Source organism: Panthera onca, chromosome E2 (assembly GCF_046562875.1).
Source record: "Panthera onca isolate mPanOnc1 chromosome E2, mPanOnc1 haplotype 2, whole genome shotgun sequence".
NCBI classification, from domain to species: Eukaryota; Metazoa; Chordata; class Mammalia; order Carnivora; family Felidae; genus Panthera; species Panthera onca.
Window position 1 is genome coordinate 12,211,313 of NC_138353.1, and position 23,990 is coordinate 12,235,302.

General features: G+C 41.8%; 1 protein-coding gene across 5 annotated transcripts; it reads right to left on the reverse strand.

Annotated features, from left to right (window-relative positions):
- Positions 1-780: 780 nt before the first annotated feature.
- LOC132690646 (uncharacterized) lies at positions 781-21,066 on the reverse strand. 5 transcript variants are annotated; one of them, XM_078438349.2, is made up of 5 exons: positions 20,942-21,066; positions 16,116-16,206; positions 13,650-13,776; positions 13,034-13,126; positions 781-5,130 (listed from the first exon to the last, which is right to left on the reverse strand). In XM_078438349.2, the coding sequence occupies exons 2-5, from the start codon at positions 16,128-16,130 to the stop codon at positions 3,737-3,739; spliced, it is 1,629 nt and encodes a 542-aa protein (XP_078294475.1). In that variant the 5' UTR covers positions 16,131-16,206; positions 20,942-21,066; the 3' UTR covers positions 781-3,736. The 5 variants fall into 5 exon arrangements, with proteins under 5 accessions (XP_078294475.1, XP_078294478.1, XP_060507330.1 ...); XM_078438352.2 differs by having other exon boundaries at positions 16,090-16,206; positions 20,942-20,968; XM_060651347.3 differs by lacking the exon at positions 20,942-21,066 and adding an exon at positions 16,319-16,898 and having other exon boundaries at positions 16,090-16,206.
- Between the last annotated feature and the right edge of the window lie 2,924 nt (positions 21,067-23,990).

A 23,990-nucleotide genomic window follows, 5' to 3' on the forward strand; every position in this document is an offset into this window, starting at 1 on the left:
TGTATTCTTTCACTGAAATATAGTCCTAAATCCAACTATATTCTGTGTCCTCTCAGCAAGTCACAGAACCTGAAGGTGGTAGAAGGGACCCTCAAGCCACTATGCAAATTGAGATAGCATGGATCGCAGGATCTAGTATTCTGTGGAGATAGAGCCCAGAAAATTGATTATGAAAATGAATCTATTAGATACACTTTGTAAGTAAACCCCTCAGTCAATACACTTAAAATATCACCATGGCATCCACGGAGTGTGGAATGGCATCCAAAGCTTCTTTCTCCTTAGAGGCTCCAACGCTATAATGCTCTGTAAGATCCCTACCCAGGCACATTTTTTCTTCAAAGCATTTTTCTTAACCTCCACAACATAACCACTTTACTATCTCCAGTATTTGCCTGCTCCCTGGCTTATGCCTCAAGATGAATCTTGTGCGTCAAAAACAAACATGGTTGACCATACTCATTAGTTTATCTGTGAATACAAATTATGTCTTATTCCTTAGTTTTCATCTTATCCGCCATATGATAATGCAGAACAATCTTAGTAGGTGACCCAACTATAAGGGACTCCTAATCATCTTTCAAATTCTATTGGAATTTGCCAGTTTGATCAAATCGATGTTCACTGAGAAATAAAAACACAACAGAATTACAGAATGGAAAACACCACCAAATACTCCTTGCCAAAGAATATCATTTAGAGTATCCATTTCTGTGTTATGTATGTATATAAACACATAATACACAGAATTATGAATTTATTACACTAGGAAGGCTATGGTCTGATTTCACAAAGCTTTTATTATGTTCTTCTCCTGCTATTACATGTCCTTGACATTAATTTAATGGCCCCATGTTATTACGGGAATATATGAAATTTAAACAAATTCTTATTGAACACTTGTTATTTCCATTGTTAAAACTCTGTGACGTTATTGATGTGGTATTCATTTTTTCATTGTTTGAATCTCATAGTATGTTCCTATAGTATGATTTCCAGATCGAAGTTGCATGTTACACATTCTGAAATATACTGCTTTTCAAAAAAATGTTTATTGTCACCAAGAAAAACATATAACTGTCATTTCTGCACCCTGTAATTAATGTATTTGATGCAATCACCAAATCCCCAATTTTTCTAGTATTTATTTTCATGGGGATGAGGGGAAAATATGGGAAGCTGACAAATTAAATGTCCTTCAAATTGGCATAAATTTCTACCACAGAAGTTTGATTTAAAAAAAATCCTACAACAATTAGAAGGCAATCATATCAAAGACTACATGGAAATGCAGAAATTTAAAACTCAATGATAAATTCAAAATTAAGAAAAATTTTTTATCACTACTATATAAATCTGATGTTTTTAGTGTTTCTTTGAGCCCTTGCCTTAACTTTGTTGAGAAAATTCAATTAAGATATGTGCAGTGGCCAATTATTGTGAAGTTAAATTGTTTCAGTCTGCAATGTGAGAAAAATCACAAGAGTTCAACTGCTACTGTGTAAACCATGGGCTATGAGATCAAGACATGAAAAATAAGAATTCAACCTCAGAACACAGGCTGATAGCCAGAGCCAACCATAATAGGAAACTACCAAAATAGTGATGTGGAACACAGTACTCAGTGTATTTCTGCATTTCAACTATTTGTTCCTCAGAATTATTTATTAGTTTTTTGCTGGTTTCCTTTTCCAGATACAATTTGTAAACATTGCACATTTTTTGCCTCTTTGGTTCATTTAAAATATTTTATCACTTTTTGCCATTTTAACAAACACGTATCTTGGTGTGGACATCCTTGGGCTGACTTTTTGGGTGGATCTCTGTGCCTCCTGGATCTGGTTATCTGTTTCCTTCCTCACATTAGGTGAGTTTTCAGCTATTATTTCTTCAGGTAACATTTCTGCCCCCTTTTCTCTTCTTTTGGGGTCCCTTTAATGCAAATGTTATTATGCTATTATGCTTGATGGAGTCATTGAGTTCCCTATCCTCAATCTCCATGATTTTCTTCCTCTCATTTGTGTGGCTTACTTTCCATTACTCTGTCTTCCAGGACATTCATTCATTCCTGTTTCATCTCACCTTCTTCTTATCCCATCAAGTGCATTTTTAATTTATTGTGTTCATCTCTGCTTGGTTCTTTTTAATCTATTAAGGGTCTCAGTGATGTCCTCCACTCTTCTCAAACCCAGTGAGTATCTGTGATCATTACTTTAAATTCTCTGTCTGGAATATTACTTATATTCATTTCGCTTAGGTCTCTTGCTGTGGTGTGGTCCTGTACTTTCATTTGGGAGATATTCCCATCTCATTTTGTCTCCATGTCTATTTCTGCATATTAGGAAAGTCAGCTGTGTCTCTTGCTCTCGAAGGTAATGCCCTTATGAAGAACAAGTCCTGTAGTGCCCCGCAGTGCATGGTCTCCTGTTTCCTGGGACCTGTCGCTTCAGGGGCAGGGTCTCCTATGTGTGTTGCCTGTGCCCCAGTGCTGTGTCCTGGGCTCTTTTTATTCAGTCTGGTCACCTGCAGAGACTCTCTTTGCCTATTGTGGGCAGTGTTTGGTCCCAGCTGGGTAGAGCCCATTTTAATGGTATGTGCTGGTCTGCTTGTGAAATGAGACCTGTTGAAGCTGCCACCTCTGGAACTGATATTCTGCAAAACACACAGGTCAGGAGACAAGGTAGGTTTGCTCTGGTCTTCACAGTGCCGGGACTGAAGCAGGTGTGATTGAGAAAGGCAGACCCACCAGAGCACAGGGGGGCAGGGGCTGGTGTAACCAAGTTAGGTAAGGAGTGTGGGCGCCGTGCTGGCTCCAGCAGGTACCCATGTGCTTATGCTGGGGGGGGGGGGGCAGGGAGGGAAATGGTTCCCTCCTTTGTTCCCAAAGGAGTGTCCCCATGATCCCTGCCTCTCCAGGCCACACTCAGTAAATTGCTCTCCCTCCTGTCTGCCCCTGGCATTTGCCAAACTGTTGATTCCTGTTTGTGTCTCCACCAGCTGTTCATCGTGCTCTCCCAGAGCCCAGCCCACAGACACTGGAAATCCAGGCTTTAAGTCCAGCTGGCTGCTAAGAACTCATGCCATTTGGCCCCTCTCGCTTTCAAAGCCAAGTGTTACAGGGATTCATCTTCCCCATGTGGGCTCCCCAGTGTGACAGTCTGTTTTTTGTCTTCTCTACACCACTGGTTCCTTCCCCTCCACAGACGGCCAGTCTGGCTCCCTCCCGAACTGCATCTTTGCCCTTCCTACCTTCTCTGATATGGCCTCTTCTCTACCTTTAGATGTTGACTTTGTTCTGCCAGTGTCGGGGTCAATTTCTGGGTTATTTACGCTGATGTGAGTGTTGTCTAGTTGCATCGATGAGAGGAGAGGAGCTTAGCGTCCTCCTACTCCACAATCTTCCCTAATTCTCTCTTCCTTTTGATTCATTTAACAAATGTGTACTAAGTGCATACACAGAGTGCTATTCAATGCTGATTGTATAGACTCAGCAGCAAACAAACTCCCTGCCCTCATGAAGCTTCTATTTCAGGGGACATCGATTTTAACGTCCACCATTAGAATCTGATAAAGGCCTAAAGAAATTATTATATTTAGGCCTTTGTCTTGAGTGATAGCTACAACTGCCAAGGTTCTTGTACCTTGTACACTGCACCACTTATGTGACCTTGGGATCACCAGGATGCATTCAGCTACGGCTGAAACATTCACTTTAATGAAACAAATGTTTTCTCTCCTATGAGACAGAATGAGATTTATCCTCAACGTGGATTCTGTGATGAATTTTAACATACGAACTGGAACTGAACTGCTTACTGCATATCTCACACTTGTAAGGTTTCTCCCCTGTGTGAACTCTCTGATGAGATTTTAGATGTCCAGATTGACTGAAGACCTTACCACACGCATTACATTTGTACGGTTTCTCTCCAGTGTGGACTCTCTGATGAACTTTAAGATTTGAGGTCCTAGTGAAGTGCTTACCACATGTCCTACAGGTGTATGGGTTCTCTCCCAAATGGACACTCTGGTGCACATCAAGATCCAAGCTCGTCTTGTAGCCCTTCCCACATTCCTCACATTTGTATGGCTTTTCTCTGGTGTGGACTTTCTGATGAGCTTGCAGGCACGATTTCTGACCAAATCCCTTCCCACATTCTTCACATTTGAATGGTTTTTCTCCACTGTGGACTCGCTGATGTGTCAAAAGAGGTGAGACCCACCTGAAGCTCTTCCCACATTCCTTACAATTATAAGGTTTCTCCTCTGTGTGGAACCTCCGATGATAATAAAGATGTGTCCTAGAAAAGAAGCTCTTTCCACATTCTTCACATTTGTATGGTTTCTGTCCCATGTGGACCTTCTTATGGATACGAAGACGTGAACGCCAAGTGTAGGACTTCCCACACTCCTCACACTTGTATGGTTTTTCTCCCGTGTGGACCACACAATGACTATTAAGTGCTGATCTACGACGGAAGTTCTTACCACAGATATCACACTTGAATGGCTTCTCCCCGGTATGGACTCTCTGATGGTCCTGAAGATGGCAAGCATTAATGAAGGCCTTTCCACATCCCTCACACTTATAAAGTTTCTCTCCCGAGTGTAACCTGCAATGATTACTAAGTTCTGATCTACGACTGAAGCCTTTCCCACATTCCCCACATTTGAATGGCTTCCCTATGGTGTGGATTTTCTGATGAGTTTGCAGGCATGAGCTCTGACTGAATTCCTTCCCACACTCATCACACCTATACCGTTTCTCTCCCAGGTGAACTCTCTGATGAATACGAAGCGCTGAGCTATAAAAGAAGCATTTCCCACACTCGCGACATGTGTGAGACTTCTCCCCTGAGTTTATGTGTTGAAGATCACAGTGGGAGGTCTCACTAAAGATCTTTTTGCACTCATTTCCCAGGGAAGTCTTCTGGCCTGTGTGGGTTATAGACCGTGCTGCCTCAACGTGGCTGAGTGAATCCCATTGTCTGTGGAATTGAGAACTCTTTATCATGGAGTCGTGACACCAGGTTAAGTCATCTGCAATATGCTGCCAGATTTGCCAGCAGGAAAGTTCTTCATGTGGTTCCACTTTAGGAATAGTCTCCATCTTGTGTTGGATTTTGTCTCCTAAAAGACAAAGAATGCAGAGATGTGGGCAAATGAAGGCTTTGTTCGGTGTCCTCAAGATTTAACAGTTAGGAAAGAGCATGAGAGTTTAATGAACCCAGGGACTATTCCCTACATCCTTCTAGTGTGTACCATGGTCTCTGGTTTAAATGCCTACAGAAACCAAGAGGTAATCCAGTAGGGTCCTATCCACTAAGCACCAATGAAACAAATTTAGAATCATGCTAAGCCTCATATGTAATGGACAAGTTAGAAATCAAAGAATTAACAAAAATGATAATGATACATATTAATTTTGTGATTTCCACTCAATTTCATAAATCGGTGTCAATTCTTAAATAGTAAAATATGCAGCAAATAAGTTATATAAACAACGAGGCCTGTCCTCAACATCAAAGAGACAGTTCTATGCCCCTGGAATGTCATGCCTGAAATGAGCGCAATAGGGACTTCGGTCACATTAGATTACTTTAACAGTATGATTTAGGGATGACACTGACCACAGCAGAAAAACTAAGAACATGATGTTGGGTGGGGCTTTCAATCACCTGGTGGCATGGACCAAGAGACTGAGAATAACCATATGAAACCATTCAGTCTACACTGAATGGTCATGTGACAGAGCTCCAATAATTACTCTGGACACTGAGCATCACATGAGTTTCCCTAATTGCCAATATCCTGTGTATAACCGTACACTTTCATTTTGGAAAGTAACACAATAACACGTCCCTGATTCTATGGAGACAAGACAATGGAAACTGCGTATGATACTTCTCTAAACTCTCTCTCCTATGCTTTTTCTCATGCCTTTCCTGCAATAAACTAAGCATAACAGCTTTCAGTGAATTCTACCAGCCCTTTTAGAAAATTATTCAATCTGAAGGCAATTTTGGGAACCCCTCAAACTTTTAGTCGGTGTCAAGTACAGGAGGTCTGTGTGAACTGTCCCTCGAAACCTTACAGTTGCTTAGACTCTTTGCAATCCTATATATCAAGCACCCGAAACTGATTATATCTATATGTTCTAAGTATTCCCGCAAATTCTACACAATATGTGTAGCTCATCTTATTTTTGTGCTAATATATGTAGTAACTTAATTAAGATACCTGAAATTAAAAAGGGACAGGAAACTGCAGTTTTACTGTGAGGTCAGAAATTTGTACCCCACAGGAATATCCACAAGGAGGGTGGTGTTCCTAACGAAAGAACTGGAAGATGGCAAGAACCGCGAGGGGTGGAAAGGATACATAAAGGCTTATGCACCGGTTTCTTCTGAGGCTTCTGGACTGTCTCATACTAAACAGAGTGTGGAAAATCTTTGGATGTAGAATATTGGGCTTTCACATGAGTTTTTCTGACTGAAAACTATAGCCTTTTAGTTGGCTGTAAAATAAATTTAAAATCATTCAATAAGCATTTAGAAAAAAAGGGACAGAAATCATCAGAGTATCATTATTCATAGGAATGGGGTGATTGCAAGAATTCTTATAAAGTCGTACACATAAATCTACACACAAATGAAATGTTTCTTTTGGATACACTGAAAGATGCATTTCCTAGTAGGGCTTGTGCTCTAAAAAGTTTGAAAACTTAGTTCAGGAACTCAGCAAGTCTATAATTAAACAAAGCGTTCAAATGGAAAGTCCTAAGGGCAAAAACTTGGAAAAATATTAATAGGTGTGTATGCACCTCTTGGTACATGCTAGTTTATGGTTATATTTAATAAACTGTCCCTTTAAAATAGTTTTCTTTGGGGCATCAGGGCGACTCAGTCGGTTAAGCATCCGACTTCAGCTCAGGTCATGATCTCATGGTTCGTGGGTTCAAGCCCTGCATCAGGATCTGTGCCCTCAGCTCAGAGCCTAGAGCCTGCTTCAGCTTTTGTGTCTCCCTCTCTCTCTGCCCCTCCCCTGCTCACACTTTGTGTGTGTGTGTGTGTGTGTGTGTGTGTGTGTGTCTCTCTCTCAAAAATAAATAAACATTAAAATAGTTTTCTTTGGGCGGGGGATATAAGAAGTCTCTCCAAGGAGGTGACAATTTTGAGTGGGCTGTTTCCTGATACTTTCCAGGTTATAATGTTCATCAACTGCAGATGAAACAATAGGCTTCATGATAAATGCATGGAAATCATGTGAAATGATTATTCTTTAATGGCTAAATTTGTAGAAAATAAAGGTGCAGAAATAGATACCTTAATTTTTGACCAAAACGATCAGGTATAGACAACATTCAGCTGTGTGACTGGGGTTACTTTCATCTCCTCCCCTTCTGGCAAATGGAGAGGAAACTTGGCAACAGTGGGGTGGATGTAGGCTTTGGAAGATGCCAATGCGCTGTAGATGGGCAAACTGTGCAAAACAAAACCTTTCAAGCTGATTACTATCTTGAGAGATCAGGAAGTTGAGATTTTTTTTTTCTTCTCCACTTGTTGGGCAGCTATCTAGGAAAAGACATCAGAATCCTCATTTTTAAAAAAGATTTTCTTGGGGCGCCTGGGTGGCTCAGTCGGTTAAGCATACGATTCTTGGTTTTGGCTCAGGTCATGATCTCACAGTTCGGGAGTTTGAGCCCCGTGTTGGGCTCTGTGCTGACAGTGCAGAGCCTATTTGGGATTCTCTCTCTCTCTCTCTGTCTCTGCCCCTCCCCTGCTCATGCTGCCTCTGTCTCTTTAAAAATAAATAAACTTTTAAAATATTAAAAAAAAAAAAAAGATGTTCTAGGGGTGCTTGGTTGGGTCAGTCAGTAAAGCACATGACTCTGGATCTTGGTGTTGTAAGTTCAAGCCCCATGTCGGGTGTAGAAATTACTTAAAAAAATATTTTTTTAAAAGAGAAGTATTTGGGGGGAAGAAGGAAGATGGCAATGGAATAAGAGTACCCATGAACTGTCCCATGAATACAAGTAGATAACTATGAGACATCCTAAATACCCCAGAAATCAACCTGAACAATGGCAGCACAAACTCTGTAACTAAAGGTAGAGAAGAAGCCGCAGAGGAGTCAGGAAGTGTGGGGCCACAGTTTGGGAGAGAAACGGATCATGGCTGCTGTGGTGAAGAGGGAGCTGTAGTTGTGGAGAGGGGGTGAGACAGACGAGCACACGGGAGCGCACGGGGAAAATGAATCCCCACGGCAATTGGCTTGGAAAGCAAGAGGGGCCAAATTTCATGAGTTCTTGCAACCAGCGGTGCTTAAAGCCTGGAGCTGTAAGTCAGCAGGCTTGGCTCGGGGACAGCCTGAAGTCTTTGGGGCTGCTCTGTAAGTGATGAATCACTAAATTCTATTCCTGAAATCATTATTACACTGTATGTTAACTAACCTGGATATAAATTAAAAGGAAGGAAAGCAGGACAAACAGCCCACGGACATAGAGCATGGAAACGGGAGATCTGAAGAGCACCTGGGGGGCACCTGAGTGGCTTAGTCGGTTAAGTGTCCGACTTCAGTTCAGGTCATGATCTCATGGTTTGCGGGTTCGAGCCCCACGTCGGGCTCTGTGCTGACAGCTCAGAGGTTGGAGCCTGCTTCGGATTCTGTGTCTCCCTCTCTTTGCCCCTCCCCTGCTCGTGCTCTGTCTGTCTGTCTCTGTCTCTCTCTCTCTCAAAAATGAATAAACATTAAAAATAAATAAATAAATGAAAGAAATAAAAAGCATACACATCAGTAAAGGAGAAGTCAAACTTTCACTATTTGCAGAAGCCATAATACCCTATATAGGAAACCTGAAAGATTCCACCAAAAAACTGCCAGAACTGATAAATGAATTCAGTGGAGTCACAGGATACAAATTCAATGTACAGAAATCTGTTGCGTTTCTACACACCAGTAATGAAGCAGCAGAAAGAGAAACTAAGGAATCAATCCCATTTACACATGCACTAAAAATAATGAGATACGTAGGAATTATGCTAACCAAAGAAGTGAAAGACCTATACTCTGAAAACTATAAAACACTGATGAAAGAAACTGAAGATGACACAAAGAAATGGAAAGACATCCCATGCTCTGAGACTGAAAGAGCAAGTAACTGTTAAAATGTCTGTACTACCCAAAGCAATCTACATACTTGACACAATCCCTATCAAAAGACCTGTCAGAATGGCTAAAATCAAAAACACAGAAGACAGCAAGTGTTGGTGAGGAGTTGTGTACTGTTGGTGGGAATGCAAACTGGTTCAGCCACTGTGGAAACAGTATGGGGGCTCCTCAGAAAGTTAAAAACAGAGCTAACCTACCATCCAGCAACTGCACTACCAGCTATTCACCCAAAGAATATTAAAAAACTAATTCAAAGGGATACGTGCATGCATCCCTATGTTTATAGCAGTGTTATTAACAATAGCCAAATTACGGAAGCAGCCCAAGTGTCCATCAACCGATAAATGGATAAAGATGTGGTATATACACACAATGGAACATTATCTGGCTAGAAGAAAGAACGAAATCTTGCTATGGGCAATGACATGGATGGATCTAGAGGGTACAATACTAAGTAAAATAAGTCAAAGAAAGACAAATACCATGTGATTTCACTCATCCGTGGAATTTAAGAAAGAAGACAAATGAACAAAGGGGGGAAAGAAACCAGAGACCAACCAAGAAACTACAGAGAAAAAACCGGTAGTTACCAGAAGGGAGATGTGGGGGGGGGGGGGGGGGGGGGGGTGAAATGGCTGATGGCGATCAAGGAGTGCATCTGTTGTGATGAGCATGAGGTGATGTATGCAATTGCTGAATCACTATATTGTACACCTGAAACTGATGTAACATGGCACATTAACTGGAATTACAATAAAAACCTTTAAAAAAAGAAGTATTTCTTTCCAGAAATGACTATGCCCCCTATAAAAGGAAAGCCATAGGGAAAGCATGTTTGCCTGCCTATATGGTCACAAGCACAGTGCTTAGAAGTTTCCTTGTGAAAACAGATGAACATAAGGGAAGGGAAGCAACAATAATATAAAAACAGGGAGGGGGACAAACCATCAGAGACTCTTACATACAGAGAACAAACTGAGGGTTGCTGGCGGGGTGTTGGGTGGTGGGGATGGGCTAAATGGGTGAGGGGCATTAAGGAGGACATTTGTTGGGATGAGCACTGACTGTTCAAAGTAAGTGATGAATCACTAAATTCTATTCCTGAAATCATTATTACACTGTATGTTAACTAACTTGGATATAAATTAAAAATACATAAAAAGTAAATAAATAAATATTTTAACATCAAAAAAGAAATTTCCTTGTGATACAAGTCAAGGGTACATAAAGAATCAAACTTAAGTGTGATTACATCTAAATAAGTAGAAACTGGATAGCCGGCCATTTGAGGACAAGACATGTTCTGCAGTATCTTCAATTCACTCTGCTTTATGGATCACTTATTAGCGGTTTCCATGAGTGACTGGGTGAAAAGGAAGCCTATGCACTGGTTTCTTAGAGAAGGTCTGGATGTTTCTTTGGGCTGTTTCGTTGAAAATGGGGTGGAAAAACTTTGGACATAGATAAATTGGTCTTCAGCAGTTTTTTCCAAATTGCAAATGAAAGACCTTTTAGTGCACTGTAAAATAAATTTAAAAGCCTGTAATAAGCGTTCAGAAAAATAAACTATCCTGCATCACCACAAGCAAGAAATACAGTCCATTTCTCGTATCCATTAAGTCATTCACTAAGTCAATAAACATTTACAGGTATCTGCCATATCCCAGGACTAGTCTAGGCACTGAGGACACATCAATAATCAAATCAATCAAAATTCTCCTCCTGAAGATTATATCCACTGGAGAGAGAGGGGTAAGAGGCAAAGACATATGAGACACAATATAAGGCAGGAAGAGTAAAGACAGCATTGTATTTTCAACAGAATGGTCAGAAGGCCTGTGTCATGGTAGTAAAACTCTGCAGAGACCAGAAGGAAGAAGGGAAGAGCCGGCAGGAAGTTTTGGGGAAAGACTGTTCCAGGCAGAGCAAAGAAGTAAAGGACCCTGAGGGAGAAGCTTCTGTAACAGACTTAATAATGGTTCCTGAAAGATGTCCGTGTCCCATCCCCAGAACCCGTGAACTTTTGTTATGTTGTGTTAACTGGGTTGCAGATGCGATGCAGGCTGCTGATCAGCTGATCAGAAAAAGAGGAAGATCGTCCTGGATTATCCGGGAGGAATGTAATCAGAAGGGTCCTGAAAGGCAGCAGACACAAGAGGCAGAAGAGGGGCAGAGGGAGAGTACCCAAGAACGGTCAGGGAGATGCAGTGTCGCTGGTTTCGAAGACGGAGCGGGGAGAATGAGAGTCGAGAACTGGGCAGGCCGCACATGCTGGTAGCCCGAGGGAAAAATCTCTCCCCTCGAGCATCCAAAGAGGAACACGGCTCCGTAGGCACCTTGCTATTATCCCAGTGAGATGTGTCAAAGTTCACACCTCAAGACAAACACACCTTAAAATGTTGTCGTTTAGTCTACTACACTCCTAGTAATTTGGAAAGTCAGCAATAAGCCGAGTACAGTATGCTTGGCAGGTCCGCGTAACAGCAGGGAGGGCGATGTGGGTGGAGAAATGGAGCGAGAGGAGCACCTGGTCGGCTCCATCGATAAGAGCATGTGACTCTTGATCTCGGTTGTGAGTTTAAGCCCCATGTTGGGTGTAGAGACAACTTAAAAATAAAAAAAAACTTGAGGTGCCTGGGTGGCTCAGTCGGTTAAGCGTCTGACTTTAGCTCAGGTCATGATCTCACAGCTTGTGGGTTTGAGCCCTACGTCGGGCTCTGTGCTGACAGCTCACAGCCTGGAGCCTGTTTCAGATTCTGTGTCTCCCTTTCTCTCTGCCCCTCCCCTGCTCGTGCTCTGTCCCTCTCTCTCTCTCTCTCTCTCTCTCTCTCTCTCTCTCAAAAATAAACATTAAAAAAATTAAAAAACAAATTTAAAAAATTTTTTTAAATCTTGAGAAAGAAAGAAAAACGGAAAGAGAACAGGAGATGTATTCAAAGGAGAGGGAGTGGGGATGCAGAACAGGCCAGGGAGGACTCTAAGAGCCACTTTAGGGGCACGTGGGTGGATTAGTCGGTTGAGCATCTGATGTCACTTCAGGTCATGATCTCACGGTTCGTGGGTTCATGCCCCGCATTGGGCTCTGTGCTGACAGCTCACAGCCTGGAGCCTGTTTTAGATTCTGTGTCTTCCTTTCTGTCTGCCCCTCCCCTGCTCGTGCTCTGTCCCTCTCTCTCTCAAAAGTAAATAAACGTTAAAAAAATTTAAAAATCTAAAAAATTTTTTAAAATCTTGAGAAAGAAAGAAAAATGGAGAGAGAACAGGAGATGTATTCAAAGGAGAGGGAGTGGGGATGCAGAACAGGCCAGGGAGGACTCTAAGAGCCACTTTAGGGGCACGTGGGTGGATTAGTCGGTTGAGCACCTGATGTCACTTCAGGTCATGATCTCACGGTTTGTGGGTTCGTGCCCCGCATCGGGCTCTGTGCGGACAGCTCGGAGCCTGGAGCCTGCTTCGGATTCTGTGTCTCCCTCTCTCTCTGCCCCTCCCCACCTCAAGCTCTGTCTTTCTCTCTCTCTCAAAAAAAAAATAAACATTAAAAAAATTTTTTTTTAATTAAAAAAAAAAAAAAAAAGAGCCACTTTAAGTGGTTTTAACTTTAAGGGGGAAAAAAGAAGCCATAATGGATTTTGAACAGAGGAATGGCAATCTCGTGTACACTTCCTAAGGATCACTTTGGCTGCTCCCGTGGATAACACATGTAGGATGGGAAGTGTGGAAGCAGGACAACCCATAAAAAGGCTGTTGTAATAATCCAGGAAAGAGGTTTGGCAGTTTAGAACAAGGCGATGGAAATGAGCATGGAAAAATGTGAAAGAGACGGGTGAGTTGCCTCCACGACTCACAGTTACTTGGATCTTACCCGAATTGCCTTTTCCTTGGGTTGCTAACTTCATCATCCAAAACTTTCCTTCCCTTACCAAGTGGACCATATCTCGTTCGAATGGTTGATGCCCTGCGAGCACACAAAGTCATACGTGTTGTAGGTAAAATTCACTGGAGAATTAGGTTCCCACTACATATTCTTCAAGCATTCAGAAGCAGTGTTTTTCAAACTTTCTTTTTTCATGACCCATTTGAAGAAATATCATTTGCCAAGTCTCCTACACATATGTTAGGAAATACTTACTCTTCTTCAATGTTTTGGAAGAGTGGGAAAAGCTTGCTAGTATCTCATTTGTTTATTTCATTAAAAGTTGATAATAGGGCTCCCTGTACTGGTTTTATAACTCATGATAGGGTCAGAAATACAAAAAGTAGAGCTGTATACCGTTCATTTAGTTCTTCAACAAAACAAAAACTTGCCCATTGATCAAAACAAAACAAAACAAAACAATGCTGTGTGTCCCAAATATATTAGGAAAGTCATATCCCCAAACTCAGAGAACCATTTCAAGGGCCCCAAAGCCTCAAAAACCCACGGATACAAAGCTACTCCTGGAGACTAACATTCAGTTACAGAGAGCTCATGTCCTCACCCACAGAGACCAGGTTCCCGAAGTTCTCCAGCATCACTTCTCGGTACAGCTTCCTCTGGGTGGGGTCCAGCAGCCCCAGCTCCTCCTCCGTGAAGACCACAGCCACGTCCTTGAACGTCACTGCCTCCTACAACACCAAGCACATATAACCTCAATCTTACAACCAACCTTCACTGTGAGGGACAGCGCCGAGATACTATCTTCTTATCTGTCACTTTTACTCAACGGAATGGCTAATGTTCTTGACCGTTGGTTTCCTGTGTGAACCTGAGCAGGTTTCCTATATTTTACATATGTAAGTGGAAGATGCAATCAAGAACCTCCTTATACAACAGCTCTGAGGAGTAAATGCAGAGACAGAACTAAGTGCCTGGCAAATCCAGCAAGACTGGATATTTTAAACTAAAGTTATACCTTAGTTTATAGCTGGAAGCAAGCAAGATGTCCCTTAGGTGGTGAATGGATAAACTATGCACATCCATACCAGAATATAATTAAAAAAATTTTTTTTAATATTTATTCATTTTTGAGAGATAGAGGCAGAGAGAGAGGGAGACACAGAATCCAAAAAGGGCTCCAGGCTCCAAGCTGTCAGCACAGAGCCCGATGCAGGGCCTGAACCCATGAACCGTGAGATCGTGACCTGAGCCAAAGTCAGATGCTCAACCAACTGACTGAGCCACCCAGGTGCCCAACACCAGAATATAATTTAAGGGGGAAAAAAACAACTATCAAGCCACAAAAAAAAGATATGTTTTTACCTTAAATTTATAAGCAGCCAATCTTAAAGGTTATATACTGTACAATTCCAATCATATAACATTCTGGAAAAGGTACAACTGTGGAGACTGTAAAGAGATCAGTGGTTGCCAGGGGTTAGGGAAAGGGAGGGGTAAATAGGTGCAACACAGGATTTTTTAGAGCAGTGAAACTACTCTGTATGATACTATAATGGTGGGGCCATATCATTATAAAGTCCAAACCGACAGAAAGAACAACATCAAGAGTGAATCTTAATGTAATCTAGGGACTCTGGGTGATAATGATGTCCCAATACAGGTTCATCGACTGTAACAGTGCACCACTCTGGTGGGGGATGTTGACAATGGGAGGGACTGTGGGTGTGTGGAGGCAGGGGGTACACGGGCAATCTCTGTACTTTCTGCTGGATTTTACTGTCAATGCTCAACTGCCCTAAAAAAATAAAATCTATTATTGAAAAACACACATACAAACCTAAGGTTATATGTTATTTTGAAAAAACTCATCAATACGTGAAGGAATAAAAGTAGACCAGGGGTGCCTGGAGGGCTCAGTTGGTTAAGTGCCTGACTCTTGGTTTCGGCTCAGGTCATGATCTTAACCATTCATGAGTTCAAGCCCTACATCGGGCTCTGCGCTGACAGTGCAGAACTTGCTTGGGATTCTCTCTCTCTCCCCCTTTCTCTGCCCCTCCCTCTCCTTCTCTCAAAATAATTAAATAATAACAATAAATAAAAATAATAAAACAAAAAATTTTTTTTAAGTTTCTTTTTTTTTTAATGTTTATTTTTTTTTTGAGAGAGAGACAGCATGAACAGGGGAGGGGCAGAGAGAGAGGGAGACACAGACTCTGAAGCAGGCTCCAGGCTCTGAGCTGTCAGCACAGAGCCCAAGGCGGGGCTTGAACTCACAAACCATGAGATCATGACCCGAGCTGAAGTCGGATGCTTAACCGACAGAGCCACACAGGTGCCCCCCACCCAAAAAAATTTTTTTAAGTACACCAGTAAGTAATAAGAGACATGCAGGGTATGACTCAGACACAGGAAAGACAGAATCTAGCTCCTCCTGTGTGAAAATCTCCAACAATATTTGCATAAAGCAGTGGTTAGAGCCTGTTGCACTCTGCTGTATTTGAATATCTGTCTACAAAATCCTAACACGGCACGTACCATGTGTACTCTTTCGTTACTGAGTTCTTAGTACGCTGAGGATAAAAAATAGGCAGCGTGTTCGGAGAATTGATTTTTTGGAGAAAAAGCTACAGGCAGGAAAATGATCAATGCGGTGTGCCTTACAACAAACTCCTAAGCCACCTTAATGTCTAGGAGCAACTATAAATAAGGGCTGTTATATAATGCTAAATGAAAAAGACACAAGTCAACATTAGGTGTATATCATGAATGCGAATAAATCTATGAATGTGCACAAGAAAGAGTAGGGGGAAATAAAAATAGTTAATGTGTCAGCAGTGAAGCAAGCATTCCTACTAATTTGTCCACACTTGTTTTCAAAAAAAATGAATAATGGCAAAATAAAACAAATGCTAAAAAAAACCCCAAAAAACCAAAAACCAAAAACCAAAAACCAAACAGGTCATTTAGCCTGGTGCTCTCCTTGAGTCACCGAGGAAAAGACACAAATGTGTAACACTTTGAGGAGTGAAATGGAATTTTACCAGCAAGAAAGGGAAGCCATATGCACCTTGAATGTGGTCATTTTCTCTTGCTACTTCTGGAGATGTACAGATTCTGGGAATAGAGTCCTGCTGAGGCAGATCTGTGCCTGGTAGTGTCTGGAAAAGGCAGAAAAGGACATGAATGGGTGACCAGGGACGATGCTCACCCACATGAATGCTTATTGTGAATTACCCAGGAGCCCCTTCCTTGGGGTGGCTCCTGCCATACACAACTTGAAGAGCAGATCAGGGCACGGATACTCCATTCCTGCCCCTCACGCACATTCACTGTTGTGTGTTGACTTGGTGTGTTGACTTGTGCCGTCTTGTGGCTTCCAAGGTGGCAGCTGAGATTCTGATATGATGGAAATTGAGACAACATAATGCACCCAACAAGAATCAACTCTGGGGCAGAACACCTGGGTGGCTCAGTGGGTTAAGCGTCTGACTTTGGCTCAGGTCATGATCTCGCGGTTCATGGGTTCGAGCCCTGTGCTGGGCTCTGTGCTGACAGCTCAGAGTCTAGAGTCTGCTTTGGATTCTGTGTCTCCCTCTCTCTCTGCCTCTCTCCTGCTCATGCTCTATCCCTATTGCTCAAAAATAAATAAATGTTAAAAAAAAAAACACTTAAGAATCATCTCTGGGGCAATCGTATCTGGGTTCAAATTCTACCTCAGCTTCTCACTAGTTGTATCATCTTGGGTAATTTAATAACATCTCTTTCCCTCAATTTTGTCATCTGTACAAATGGGAGAATAATATTTCCAAATCCTAGAGCTGTTGAGAGCTGGAGAACACTTTGAATACACTCAGAGTTTCTTATTTTTGTAGCCAATATTAAAAAAGATGACATTCTGTAATGTGAAATTTCTCTTATAAATGTGATTTTCTACCAAAAGACACTGTATGATATCCGAATCTGACATTGACTATTCTGAGGTCACTCATAACCTTTGAAAAATCGGTTAACTCTGCTTCATTGTCTTCCCTAATATTGTGTTAGCTGAACAATAATTTTTAAATTGTTGCGGACAACTGTTTTCCCCCGCAACATGGAAGCACCCAAATATATAAACCAATTAATAACAAACATAAAGGAATTCATTGATAATAATACAATAATGGTGGGGGACTTGAATACTCCCCTTCCATCAATGGACAAATCATTTAGGCAGAAAATCAACAAGGAAGCAATGGTTTTGAATGAAACACTGACCAGATGGACTTAACAGATAATCCAGTTAAAAAATGGTCAAAAGACATGAACAGACATTTTTCAAAAAAAGACCTATAGATGGCTAACAGACACATGAAAAGATTCTCAATGTCACTCATCATTAGGAAAAATACAAGTCAAAACTACAATGAGATACCACCTAACATCTGTCCGATGGCTAAAATGAACAACACAGGAAATAACGGGTGTTGGAGAGGATGCGGAGAAAGGGGAACCCTCTTACATGGTCGGTGGGACTGCAAACTGGTGCAGCCACTCTGGAAAACAGTATAAAGATTCCTCAAAAGTTAAAAATAGAACTATTGGGGTGCCCAGGTGGCTCAGTTGTTCAAGCGTCTGACTTCGGCTCAGGCTGTGATCTCATGGTTCTTGAGTTTGAGCCCCACATTCGGCCCTCTGTTGCCAGCAAAGAGCCTGCTTCAGATCCTCTGACTCCCTCTCTCTCTGCACTTCCCCCGCTTGTGCTTTCTCGCTCTCTCTCACTTTCTCAAAAATAAATAAACATGAAAAAATAGAACTGGGGTGACTAGATGGCTCAGTCAGTTAAGCGTCCGACTTCAGCTCAAGTCACGATCTCACAGCTTGTGAATTTGAGCCCCATGTCAGGCTCTGTGATAACAGCTCAGAGCCTGGAGCCTGTTTCAGATTCTGTGTCTCCATCTCCCTCTGCCCCTCCCCTGCTCATGCTCGGTCTCTGTCTCTCTCTCAAAAATAAATAAACATTAAAAAAATTAAAGAAAAAAAAGAATTACCCTATGACCCAGCAATTGCACTACTAGGTATTTACTCCACCCCGATGTTTATAGCAGCATTATCAACAATAGCCGAAGTATAGAAAGAGCCCAAATGTACAATCAGCCATCAAAAAGAATGAAATCTTGCCATTTGCAATGACATGGGTAGAGCTAGAGTGTATTACGCCAAGTGAATTAAGCCACTCAGGGCAAGACAAATACCATATGATTTCACTCAGTGTGGAATTTAAGAAACAAAACAGATGAATGTAGGGGGGAAAAAGAGAGAGAGGCAAATTATAAAAGAGACTCTTAACTGGAAAACAAACTGAGGGTTGCTGGAGGGGAGGTGAATGGCAGGATGTGTTAAGTGGGTGATGAGTATTAGGGAGGGCACTTTTCTTTAAAAAAATTTTTTTTAACATTTACTTATTATTGAGAGACAGAGACACAGAGCATGAGCAGGGGAGGGGCCGGGAGATGGAGAGACACAGAATCCGAAGCAGGCTCCAGGCTCCGAGCTGTCAGCACAGAGCCTGACAAGGGGCTCGAACCCACAAACTGCGAGATCATGACCTGAGCCGAAGTCGGATGCTTAACCGACGGAGCCACGCAGGCGCCCCAGGGAGGGCACTTTTTGCGATGAGCATTGGGTGCCGTATGTAAGTGATGAATCACTGAATTCTATTCCTGAAACTAATATTATACTGTATGTTAAGTAGCTGTAATTGAAATAAAAACTTGAATCAAACCATGAAATCTATCACACAAACTTCACAAGATGGACTTTCTCCAATACAGTGTGCTTCCACGTCGTGAACAAAAACATCATGATCAAAATGAAGGAATCATTCCAGATTAAAGGAGTCAATTAAAGAGTGTTTCCCTCTCTCTCTCTCTCTCTGCCCCTCCCCAGCCTGCACTCTTGCTCTCAAAAAATATTTTAAAAATTAAAAAAAAAAACAACAGCACAAATTTAAATATGGACTGTGGGTTAGATAACAGCATATTAACAATGTCATTTTCTGATTTTGACCCTGTGAGTATAGAAGAGAATATCCTTGTTCGTAGAAAATAGACACTGTTTAAAAGAAAAACACAGCCCTATAACGCGGTCACTTAGGCCAAGTGACCAAACTGGGGCTTAATGCCTAACCTAACTGCAGTTTCAGACTCCCCCAGAAACTGAGAAATTCTCCGATAAGCACCAGCTACAGTAATCTGTCACACAGACCCTCTCCATCCCCACAAGATGCCTAAGATCCCCTGCTCTTCTCTCTAAGGGAAAGTGACCGTGCCCAGAACAATCCTTTCTTTCCACTTGCTAATAACTTCCTTGCCCCACCCTCCTTCCGTAAAAACCTTCCATTCTGTACAACTCCTGGGAGATCCCTCCTACTTGTTTTATGGGATGCCACCCAATTTATGAACCGCTTAATAAAGCCAATGAAGTCTTCACGTTTACTCAGTTGAATTTTTGCTAACAATACAAATATTTAGGGACGAAGAAGTATTTTCTACAGCATAATCCCAAATTCTTGAAAAAAAGAGATGCGTGAAATAAAAAAAAAAAAAAAAAAAGGGCAAGGACAGTTGACAGCTGGCAGCAGCTAGGTCTTGGTGTCTTCAACTCATCATAAGTAACTCCAAAAGTATCAGCAATTTTTAGACATAACCACAATGGTGCAGCGAGAAACACAATTTTTTTTTTTCGACAAAAACCAAGGAAAGAGAGGAGGCTCTGAAATGCCACAATTATGTCTCTGTCCCTGAGAAATCATGAGATATTCTGCCCTCCTCCAGACCCCCTACTTTCAGCCAGAAACGGTTTGGGAATGTTAACCTTAAAAATAAAACTGCCAGTTATTTTACTGGAATAGTAGAGAACTGCAATCCAGGACGAGCAGGATATGGCAAAACCACAGGCAAGTCCGCAGAACAAAGGGGAAACCCACTCTTTCACCGAGGAAAGGGAGAAACTGGGCAAGCTGTCATAAACAAAAAGCCCATTGGATTAACCGGGACTTGGAAATATGGTGGCTTTTCATTGGCTGAGTTTTGACAATCTTTCATTGGTTGGGCTGATGCGGCGCTGGGGGAGGAAAGCCATTCTGGTTCCCTCTAGGATAGCAACGAAGAGCTACGGTAGTTATCAGCCTGCAAGGTGGTCTCTTCCAATTGGGCCTCCCAACTGGGTCTCTTACAATTGACAAGAGCGACAGGGTGTGAGGGCTCTCCCTGCCAGCCTCGGACGCCATCCTAAAGGAGGTTTTCTCACTAATTTTCACAGGAGTAACTCTTCAGAAGCGGTTGGGGACTATGAAGCTTCCGATTGGGATCAAAGAGAAATGACAGGAGTCACTGCAGCTGAAGCTCTCACTCCATCCGATATTCATGGCTTTCAGGATACTGAGCACTTAAAAAAATTAAAGTCTAATACCAAGAGATCACCATTCACCACGTGGCAGGAACTGTCTTTAAGGCTTTACCTAACCCATCTTGTTTAATTCTCAAACCGCTGTATTATAAGCAAGGTAGAAAAGTCATCCCAATGTTACCAAAAAAAAAAAAAAAAAAAAATTGGACACAGATGTTAAGTCCCTCAATGTTCAACCGAGTGAAAAGGCGGAGCGAGGGAAAGGTGGGCTGCCCTGGGGTGGGGGGCAGGACCGTAGGAAGAGAGCTCGGGAGACCCCCCCCCCCCCCACCGGGCCATGCACAGCACAAGATCCCCAAACGCCAAGAGGGTCCCTGGGGAGGGAAACACCACTCCAGTCCTCAAACCACCGCTGTCTGACGCAGCTCTTTTCCCCAAATCAATGGCCGGTGGTACTGGCACCCAGGGAAGTTCAGAAGGGTCTCGAAACCAGAAACCACTCACCACAGCGACGGAACAGCCTGTAGCAACCTGGCCACCCGAGCGGAAGTGCCTGAGACCGCCCCGCCCCAGGCTGCGGGAGGATCAACTACCCAGAATTCACGTTTCCAGACGGCCTTGGGGAAGCGTACGACTGTCTACGGGACTTCCGGACTACACTTCCCAGAAAGCCATTCCCACCCTCTTTGGCCGGAAGTGCTTGCGCCTCCTGAGAGATTCGGTAGCATAGTTCCCACAGTGGTCATGGGGGCGGAGTTCATACTGTCGACTTCGAGGGCAGTAGTAACGTGGGTTCCCACAGTGGGGGCAAGAATTAACCTCTCCGAAATCCGGCAGCAGAAAATATTCTAGGTTATTTAAGCTGCTGTTAGTTTTGTCTCTACTATAACACTAAACCTAGCTGTTATCCAAACATATCATATATATATATATATATATATATATATATATATATATATATATACACACACACATATATACATATATATATGTATATATATATATGATATAGGAATATATAAATGATATATATCCCTAATATATCATTGGAAAGTTCAGTTCAGTTGCAGTGGTGAACTTCAGATACTCTGAAGAATGCACAAGGTGAAGGCTTAAGAAGCTGAGCGTTTGGAAATCTACACAGCAGAACTGTTGATAAAAATACTTTAAAACTGTACTGCAAAATTCATGGGCCCAAGACAGTTATGGTAATTTGACTGATTCTTTATTACTCTTCCAGATGAGTCTGAATCATGAGTGCCAGAATCCATGAGTCACCTCCATTCTGGCAGTACACTAATCGTGTGATGGCTTAAAATATTGTGCCACAGGGAAGCAAGCACCAAGGCACCTCCACACAACCGCATGGGCACCAGTCTTGGAAGTTTCCTGGGGTATCTGATAGACCACTCAAATGGGATAAAGACCAGAGACAACCCCAGAAGGAGAAACCAGATTGGACACACACAGGTTCAGATCCAGGCTCTAGACACCCTAACTGGATAACACTACCACTCATAACCAGACTCAGGCAGCAGAGGGCAACATGAAAAATTTGGGCACTGCATACTGTAGGCCCTCCTGAGGCACAGGGCCTGACCCCACCTACTTGGACCTAAGAGTGATACAGTCTCCTTTATTCTAACTGATGTTCTCACCTCTTTAAGCACACATAGTCTTATAAGCTGAACAGCCATGAGTATCTTTATTTATCTATGATGTCAGCCCTAGCCGGATATCAGCAAAACTGACCTTCAAAAAGATTGGGTCTATGACACAGAAATTCCGCTCCCAGGTATATACCCAAGAGAAATGAATCATATGCTCACAGTTGTACAAAAATGTTTATAGCAGCATTATTGATAATAGCCAAATTGTAGAAACAATCCAAATATCCAGCAACTGATGACTAGGTAAATAAAATGTGATATATTTATACAATGGGATCTTACTCTGCAATTAAAAAATGAAATACTGATTCAGTCAAGGATTGACCTTGAAAACATGCTTAGTGGAAGAAGCTAGACACAATAAACAATGTGTTTTATGATCCCATTTATATGAAATGTGCATAATACATCAATCCATAGAGGAAGAAATTTGATTAGTTATTACCAGGGACGTGTTCATTGGGAGTGGAGAATGAATGCTAATGGATGGGGGGGTGGTGGAGGGGTTGGTGGGCTGATGAAAAAGCTCTGGAATGAGACAGTGGAGATAGTTTATATCTTTGTGAATATACCAAAAATCATGCAATTATACATGTTACAAGTGTGAATATTCAGGTATGTGAATTATATCTCAATCAAAAAGAGAGGTTGGTCTGTTTGAAACTATTTCCCACTCTCAAGATACTATGGACTGGTTTGTGCCCCCTGCCCATGCATACTGATGGCTTAAACCCCAATATGACTGTATTTGGAGATAGGCTCTTTAAGAAGGCAATTAAATAGGTCATTAGAGTGGGGCCCTATTCTGATAGGTTACAAATAAATGGAAAAGTATCCATGTTCATAGACTAGAAGAATTGATACTGTTAAAATATCAAGACTACCAAAAGCATCTATAGATTCAATGAGATCCCCATCAAGATTCCAATGGCAGCTTTTTTTTTTTTTTTACAGAAGTAGGAAAAACAGTCCAAAAATTTACATAGCACCACAAAAGACCCCCAATAGCCAAATAAATCCTGAGAAAGAACAAAGCAGGAGGCATCACACATCCTGATTTCAAACTATACTATAAAGTTATAGTCATCAAAACAGTATGGTACTGGCACAAAAACTAATACCAATAAGACAGAATTGATAGCCCAGAAATAAATCCAAGCATATACAGTCAACGAATATTTGAAAAGGGAGTCAAGAACACTCAATGGAGAAGACTCTCTTTTCAATAAATGGTGCTGGGATAATTCGATATTTACATTCAAAAGAATGAAACTGGACCCAAATCTTATACCATTCACAAAGATTAACTAAAAATGAATTGAAAGACTTAAATGTAAGAAATTCCTAAAAGAAAACAGGAATAAATCTCAACATGGCCCTTAGTAATGATTTATTGGATATGACACCTAAAGCACAAGAAACAAAATAAAAAGTAAACAAGTGAGACTACATCAAACTTAGAAGCTTCTGCAGAGCAAAAGAAATCATCCACAAAGGGAAATTACAACCTATGGGATGAGGAAAAATATTTGCAAACCATGTATCTGATAAGAGGCTAATATCCAAAATATATAAGAACTCACAACTCAACAGCAAAACAACCCCTCTCACAAATAATCTAGTTAAAATGGGCAGAGGACCTAAGTAGACACTTCTCCAAAGAAGATATGCAAAAGACCAACAGGTACATGAAAAAATGCTCCACTTCACTAGTCATTAGTGAAATGCAACTTAAAACCACAACGGAGGTATCATTTCATCCCTGTTAGAACAGCCATCATCAAAAAGACAAGGGATAACAAATGATGTTATGGATGTGGAGAAAAGAGAACACTTGTGCACTGCTGGTTCGACTGTAAATTGATACAGCTACTGTGGGAAAC

Excerpts from the sequence above, each read along its gene's own strand:
- LOC132690646 (XM_060651347.3), bottom strand. The coding sequence starts at position 16,471 with ATGTTGTCTCAATTTCCATCATATCAGAATCTCAGCTGCCACCTTGGA. Across the intron at positions 16,207-16,318 it reads TGATCTGCTCTTCAAGTTGT|ACACTACCAGGCACAGATCT; the intron begins GTATGGCAGGAG and ends TGCCTTTTCCAG. Across the intron at positions 5,131-13,033 it reads CCAAGGAAAAGGCAATTCGG|GAGACAAAATCCAACACAAG; the intron begins GTAAGATCCAAG and ends TTTGTCTTTTAG.